The 8,359-nt window shown below is 39.7% G+C and overlaps 1 protein-coding gene across 1 annotated transcript in view; it reads left to right on the top strand.

Moving 5' to 3' along the window:
- Positions 1-7: 7 nt before the first annotated feature.
- Positions 8-8,359, top strand: part of GLIS1 (GLIS family zinc finger 1) — a 177,796-nt gene continuing 169,444 nt past the window's right edge. Inside the window, exon 1 of the mRNA XM_005422954.2 lies at positions 8-350. Within this exon, the coding sequence (XP_005423011.2) occupies positions 8-350 (343 nt within the window). The remainder of the gene's footprint in view (positions 351-8,359) is intronic.

The following is an 8,359-nucleotide window of genomic DNA, read 5'->3' as shown; positions in this document are numbered from 1 at the left end:
AGCGGACATGCACTGTGAGCTCGCCGCGGCTCAGAAAGGCAGCGCCCGCGTCGAGGTGAGCGACAAATGCCAGGGAGCGTCTCCGAAGGATCTGCCGCGGGTGACTCGTCCCGGCGCTGGTAAAGCCCACTCGAATCCTCAGATGTCCTTTAAAGTATCTGTCAGTAACGGCGGTGACCACACGGAGCCTCAGCAGAGCCCCCCTGAAATGTCAGCACCTCTGCTAGATTTCATCCCCAAACGACCCAGCATATTTGAGAGGATTCCGATTCTGCCCAGGGCGCAGGAGCTGCGATGCGCTAGAGGCTCGAAAGAGTATTTCCAGCAGCAGAAACATCAAAGCGTGAAGGGTGAGTTTGAAAATGCATGAACTAAACACTGCCATCACCAAAAACCTATTCACCACACGAATAAAAACGTAACAAGCTTTTTTCCCCCCCTCCCTCCTCCCTTTCTGGTCTTTAGCGTATTTCCTAACTTGTTTATTTAACTTCAAGCTTTAAAACTTTTTTTTTTTTTCCTGAGCACCTTGGAGGGACAGGATAAACCAGACTGTACTTTTCCAGTGTGAAGCTGAGTGTCTCTCAATAGTATTTAAAAAATTGTGTTTAAAAAATCTTGAGACCAGCATCTTCTTTAGTTGTCCTAAGCCGGTGCTGCTCCTGCGGTTGCTTCTCAAACGTGGTTGTTTTGGGCTTGGTGCTGAAGACTGGGCTGGTCTGTCCTGCGCCAGAGAGTTCGTGTGGAGTGTTTGTTTGTGAGCGTGCCTGGCTGACAATAAATGCCTGGTTCTTATTCAGCAGTTTCACCACGGTTGCTTGGATTTTATAGTTTGTATTTCACGGAGATGTCACAAATGCTGGATTCAGGTGGTGAATCCTCAGACTTGGGAACTCCTGGTGCCCGAAAGGTCAAATTCTGCTAGTTAGCAAATGCCTGGTTTTCAGCTGTCCATCGTTAAAGAAGTGGCACTGAAGTAGGGTTAGGAGTTGCCTACTAAAAATCTGTTCATTACACTTTTCAGCTAGAACTGGTTAACTCGGCTGAAATTCGTTAATCAAAATTCAGTTTTAAAATAATCCCTCTAAGGTGTCACTGGATGGGCTCAGAGGGAATCGGAGCATTTCTTTATGCTGCAAAGTCGCTTGCAGAGACATACGTACACCTAAAGTTATTAACATTAAGACAATGTTTTCTGTAATGTTAAAAGGTAATTCTCTATTTTCTCTTCTTATCAGTCTATTCCCGTTCTCTATTTTAGATATGTAAGTGCAGTTATCTTGTTGCCGTAAGACTGTTCTCACTGGGATTTTTTCCAGTTCCGTCCATTCTTCTGAAAATCAAAAGTAGGCTGCATGCCCTTGGACTAGTGACATTCTCTTTTGTGAGCTTGTTACCTAGGGTGATGGCACCTTTCATTGCCACGAAGTTATGTTAATGAACACCTCGATCTGTGCTAGGTCTGTCCTACAGCCTCGAGGATGTGTTTGTTCATCGCCACTGAATACAGACAGAGTGGAGCAGCAGGTTATAAATTACCTTTTTTATTTTTCTGTTTGTTAATGCTGCAATTCTTCTCTCCTGATTAAAAAAAAAAAAGAGGTTGTTAATGTTTGGCAGGAATGAAATGAAGGTCTGTTACACAGGCTCCTGTTCGGAGGGGGGAGAAGGAGGATTCACGTAGTATAAAGGGAGAGCTACAAGCTCTTGTACTGTGCCTGCTGCAACTGCTGCCTGTGGAAGGGACTCAAGGGCTGTTCCAGTCCCTTGTGATCCCACGGGTGAGGTTGGTGCCACTTGACAGGGTTCATACTAGCTTAAAATCCTGCCCATGCATTGCCCTGTCCAGGAAGACTGTTGAAATACTTTTAAAATATTTTTTTCCTTTGAGCTCTTTTAGCCCTCTTTCCATGCATATCCCTCTTGTTGTTGCAGAGGGCAGGAGTGTAGGGAGGGAAAAAGGAAGAATTTAACTTTACATTCACTTTGGACTTTTACAGTAGATGTAGGTGGGCATGGGAGAAGGTTCCTAATTCATCTTTCCTGACTGATCAATTTCCCATTTTCACCACTGGGGGAAAAAAAGTGTTTTACATTTTGTTGCTGGTTTTGTTTAGTATGTTTTCTGTCCAGGGTGTTACCTTGTGGTTGCTTTGTGTATGGGTGACTTGAGTCATGGGAGTAAGTAGGTGTCCAGGGGCAGGAGAGGGCTCATTTAACTGAGCAGGAGGATTTGATGGATAATGTTGGATTTTTCCAAAGATGGCAACATTGAGTGTTTTGGGTGGCTTCCTGTTGTTTGTTTTTGGGGTTTTTTGTTTGGTTTGATTTTGCCTTTTTTTCCCCCCAACAAGACATTTTTAGGAGGAGTTAGGGAAAGTAAAATTTAAAGTAAAATTCTGAGTCTGATTAAAAATGTGTGGGATGTGCTGCTCCTTCTGACCTGGACGGTGTCAGCAAGTGCTTTAATGTCCACTGGGGCATTTTGGAGTGCTCACTGTGCTCCAGCTCACAAATCAGAGCGTATCTAAAGCGGGCTGTGCTGCAGACAGCAGAGCTGCTGCTCTTTCAAGGAGCTGTGCAAACCATCTCCCACCAACCCTGATTCTCTGAGGAAGATAAAGGACTGGGATGGCATGTGGATGTGATATACCAAGATAAAGCTAAGATGTGGAAGTGAGGGAAATACTCAGATGCACCCAGTGAAAGGTTTTGGGAAGGAAACTGATGACAGCTTGAATTCAGACCATCGTGCCATGTGTCTCCTGTTCTCCAGCCCCAGAGTGCCATGTACCCAGTAATTCCCTCTGCAGTCTGGGTTAGATTACAGAATGTGCCTCCTGGTTTTGGTTTATCCACAGTTGAAAGCTGCAAGTAGGGAGTGTAAAAGATGCTCTCTAACAAGAGCAAAACAGATTTTTATAGTTGCCTGTAAGGTCTTTTTTTCCTAAACAAGTCCTACTTTCTAATTTTTTTTTGCAAAAAGAATGAATCAAAATGATACACTGCTCTACTAATAAAAAGGGCAGCTTTGAAGTAATCACAATGGGGAAGAAGTATCCTGCTGTTGCAGTGTCTCTGTGGTGTTACTGTGCTGCTTCACAGTGTTTAAGTTACGATCCTGCAAAATGCTTCCATGCCTGAGCAAGTCTTTTGGACTTTCTGAAGAGCCAAACAAAAAGTTGAGGGGTTGTGGTGAGGATTATTTCTGGGAATTGGATTATTTGGGTCTAAACTTTTCAGGATGGAGCTGTTGGTTGTTTGCTGAAATTACCACTATTTTGGAATTGTGCTTCATATTTTGTTCTGTTTGGGAGCTGTTTAAAATAAATGCCCAGTTCTCACCCAGCCAGCCCCTTCTGATGTGGCTAGCTGTGATAGGCACCACACTTTTCTTGGTCATTGATTTCCCTGTGTGTAACAAGGCAGAGTATTTGCATACAGACAGTGCTTTTTTGAGGCATTTGACTTAGAATAACTGTACCATAAGGTATGAAGTCCATTTTATGGTGTTTTCCTGGGATTCTGTGGGTTTGGTTCCACATTGTTGAATTTCATGCTATGGTATTACAGTTTTGAAAGTAACACGGCAAAATACTTATTGTCTACAGGAAAGAAGCTTTTGGGAAGGCTTTAGTGGTGACAAAAGAGTAATCTATAAAGATGCCAAACATCTCAGTTTCTAAATGACATTGATTATGGTTGTTACCAGGAAACACTTCTCCTTTTCATTCTTTTCCAGTTTTGTTCAGTGTACCTAATTCATGACTCAGTAGAAATGACGAGATTTATCCTGTTAGCTGTGCCACTGGGAAATCATCCAAATGGCCCGGACCTTTGCAGCAACCACTTCAGATATTAACTTACAGTGGGCAAAACAATAAGCTGGTCGAGTTGCAGTAGTTGGATGCTTCCTTGTTGAGAGTATGTTTTATTCAGACAAGGAGAAAACGGCTTGGATTTTTTTTTTTTGTTTGTTGTTAACTGTAGCTGCTTTCAGCAAACACCCAACCAATGTATTGAAATGTATTAATTTCCTTCTACTGTTGAGAAGGAGGGGTAAATCTTGCCATTTAATCCCCCTGTGACTGTTTCCTTGGTTGTCAGGACTGTCCTTGTGAAAGTAACAGCTTATACTGTTGGGATCTTAAGCAGAAGTGTATACTTTGGTTTTATGATTTATTAGGTGAATTGACTGATCTTGGGCCTGACTGCCATTTTCTTTCTTACACCTTATCTGTGTTCACCTGAATTATCTCACTGGAGCAAGTGTGACTGCCTAGAGCTGATAAATATGTTATGGGCTGATAATGAGACAGGGACAGGTTCATGGTGATCTCTAAACTCTCAGTTTTAGGTAGAACTGCAGTAGTAATTATTTCTTATTTTCGCTCTAGTTCCCTTGCTGCATTTGAACTCTGCTACAAAAAGGAATTGAAAGGTTGGTCTGAACAGAATGTGCAGTTACAGAGCTATATTTTTATTTCATGGTCTCTTTTTTGCCTAATTTTGTTTTGTAAGAGGAGAAAGGAGAAGAAACTGCAAATTGGAGAATGCGTTCATAAATTCATTTGGAATAAATTGTGGCTGTCCTCTCCTCCCTTAAACTGCCTATAATGCTTACTTGTCTTGAATAGGCAAATAACTTTCAGTTACTTGCTGCTGAAGGAAGTTCTAATGATTTGTGTTGCAAAATCAGTCACTGACTTGAAGATGGGACTTTCATGGATTTAATTTAAAATAATTTAATTGTATCTAATCATTAAATCCATTGTAATTTAAGAATCATTAGTGGAGAATATTTAGCAAATACAAACCAGGAAATCTAATGATCAACCAGTCATATAAATGCGTTCAGTACTTGTAAAAGCAAATAAACTCTTTTCTGCTTCATGACAAAAACTACAGCTACTGGAAAAGCTGAAGAGAATAAATGTTGTATCTATTTTAATATTGTGCAGAATTATATGGAATAACAGATAATGTCAGATTACTCTCAACAAGGAAATAAGTCCAATAATTGGAAGAAAATTTTTTATTTGATTTGAGTTTTGTTTGAAGGAATAGAAGTTAAAAATAAGAAATTACTTGTTCTGTCTTTAAAATGTTACAATAATGGAGGTCATTATATGATGGGCTAAGTGGAGTGAGAAGAAAAATATCCTTTTTTCTTTTATAGTAGGAAAAAAATGAAAGTCTACATCTTGCAAGTGGTTAGGTATGTACATTACTGTTCCTGTGAGCAATCTCATCAACTACAAATTTTTGAACACAGACCAATTTAAATTATCATTTAGATATAACTGAATACGTTATTTGTATCTTAAGAGTTCAACCCTGTATACGCATAAACTGTTAAGTATATGCTGAGAATCTTTAGTATACTTGAGATTATATTCTGGGAGGGCTACAAGATTCTTTTTTGTGAAACGGCTAAATTTAAAGTGAATGTCTTCAAGGGCACTGTACTGCTTCATTGTAGTAAAGTGGTTTGGTTTTTTGTTGAATAAGGACAAAATTTTACCCTAAATTATTAATATCAGTAGGAGTCTTGCCACTAACTTTAGGTGGGTCAGTATTTCAATCCTAATATTACAGGAGTTCTTTTTCCTGTGTACAGGGAAAAGCTTGTAGAGCAAATAACAAGTTTCTATTAAATCCATCTGTAAGCTAGGAAGTGGAATAACGTATGGATTATGAGAGAAATCTGTAGTACTGTGAATATAATTTCCATGCTCAGTACCGTAATTACCATTATTCTAGAAATTCTGCTGTTTAGTGATTTTAGAACTGTTGAAGATGTTGATGGCAGGGTAATTGGAGAGGGAAAATAGACGTAAACCACTCCATTTTGCACTCCAGATTTCTATCATTGTATGTCAACAAGCTTGAACCAGGCGTGCAATCTAGTAATCATTTCACAGTGCCTGAAACGGCTTTTAATAGTCTGGGGTTTGTTTGCTCTTTTTTCCCTCAGCCACCCAACGTTGTTTCCCAGCACATTGCTGTAACTCAGAATACAGGGTTCCAAAGCAAGGGCAGCGCTCACTGGCTGTGGTGCAGCATAATCTTGCCCCACAAATGTGCAAACAATAGCAAAAGTATGTGTTTGGGAACATGGCACAGCTGTTATCTTCTGCCGGGAGCAGGGAGCGTTACAGTGACATAGAAGGACCAGTTAAAACCACTCGGGCCGTTTTATTGCCTGCAAATGGGGCGTGTAAAGAAAAGCAAGGGCCGGTCCCTCCATTCAGATAACATCGGTGCACACCAGCGTGGCACTACCTTTTGCACAGGCTTTGAAGAACAGAGGCAGAGTTCCCCTTTTTCCTTCCCCTCCTGTTCCATTTCTGGCACCCTGTATGTGAAATCTTGGTTGGAACCTGAACTTTCTGTTCTGAGAATCTGTGCTTCACTGATTACCTGGAACAAGGACTTTTTTTTTTTATTACAGTCATTAGCTTGACTATATGAAATGATTGTTAATGATTATTTGTAGGCAGAGGACTGCTTGTAAAACAGATGAGACATTTCCAGAGCTGCAGTAGGAAATTGATCCAAATTCTGTATTTTAGGTTATTTTCAGGTTTTGAGCGTTACAAGGTTGATCCCAAGGTGCTGAGGTTTGAGCATTACAAGGTTGATCCCAACTCAAAGTGCTTAACATCTTTTTATTTAAAGCAACTGTTTTGCTTTAACTCTAATAATTATGCTTGACTTCTCCATCATTATGCTTGAATGTATATGTGGTTATCTTGCTGAATGGATTGGTAAGGAGCACTGTGATTGAATTTACGACACCAAATTTGTTCTAAGGGTTAAATGAATGCAAAACATCATAAACTACACTTAATTCTGGCATTTATGTGTGTGATAAGAAGGCTTTGTGGGAGCTATAGAGTTGTTAGTTGTTTTACAATGAGGAGTAGGCAAATTCATTCTTACATGTTGTTTGCATATTAGCCAGAGGGAAAAATGACACTAAGGCGACATCATCAAATACAGAAAAAAACTAACTTTTTAATACAGATGTCCATTGTTGTTTTAAGTGCTTAGGGGGTTGGTTTGGTTTATTTTGGAACTTGCTGAACTATATGAAGTGTGTCTCCAGAGGCCTGGTATTTTAATACCTTGTAGAAGGTTGTATAACAGTAGATGATGTATTTTGCCTGCCTTCCAGTGCTGTAAATAAATTACATGTGCTGGCTTGGGAGAACGTATGTGAGGTGTAAATCAAAGGCTAATATAAGAGGAAAAATACCAATTAGTGATGTCTTCCAACAGGTTAAAGTTTCTTTACTCATGCATAGATATATATAATCAAGAGATATAAGAGCAGTAATATGTATAAAAATATTAACATGAGGCTCTTCCCTAGAAGGGGTAGAGGGTCTAGGATTATTTAAAATAAGTGCTGTGATTCAGTGCTTTTTCACAATTTGCTATGGTTAAGTCACTTAAATACTGAAGTCAACAATCCCCTAGGCAAAGAAAGATAATATAATTTTAAGTGTATTGTTAAAATTGAAATTTGATAGCTTCCACTCTCTAATCCTATCTGAGTCTTGGTTGTATTAAAAGGAAAACAGATACATGTGTCAGTTTTGGAGCATAATCTTTCTTTTGAGTTTAAAGGATAATAAATGTGCTTCAGACAAGCAACACAGCAGTTTATTGGTATGAATGTTTTGCTAAATACTACATGCTTAACGCAATCCCCATTCCTTTATAATAAGTTTAAATATTAATTCTTTGGAATGCTAGATGCCTAAAGCTAGATAGAAATGCTGTGCAGTTTCAGATATCTAGGAGTGGGCTTGTGAAACAGGATATTTAACTGGGAGAGATGAGTAGCACATTTCAGAGTTATTAGGGCAGAACAACAATGCAAGAGGATGACTTAAAAAGTTACAAAATTGTTTTCTGTGCATGAGGCTTAAATACCTTAGAGTTATTTATTTGAACCACAAGAGCAGATTTCCTATCTGTATAGGTTCTAGATTGCATTTTTTATTATTATTTTGTTTAACTTCTTAGCCTCCTGCCCCTCTCTAAAGCAGCTGGCTTTGATTTAACCTGAATCCTTCCCAGAGAGGGAGTGCTCAGTCACGATGACTGCGAGTTGTGCTCTTGGGTGGAACATCTCTGTAGTGACTGAAGAGAGAAGGCTAAATAGGACAGGAACTTCAGAAGGACTCACTTCACCCTACGTCAGCACTTGGTGTTCCTTACGTAAGTCCTGCCTACCTCCCAACCCCCATCTGTGCTGGACAGAGAAGAGAGAGTTAAAGGGAGAACAGATAAAAGAGGACATTTCTGGTTTATTACCCAGTATTTTCTGGGAAAATCCCAGAAATGA

The sequence above is a fragment of the Geospiza fortis genome, unplaced genomic scaffold, assembly GCF_000277835.1.
Source record: "Geospiza fortis unplaced genomic scaffold, GeoFor_1.0 scaffold396, whole genome shotgun sequence".
Classification (NCBI taxonomy): domain Eukaryota; kingdom Metazoa; phylum Chordata; class Aves; order Passeriformes; family Thraupidae; genus Geospiza; species Geospiza fortis.
Note: the sequence above shows the minus strand (reverse complement) of the source record. Positions and strands in the feature narration are given on the sequence as shown.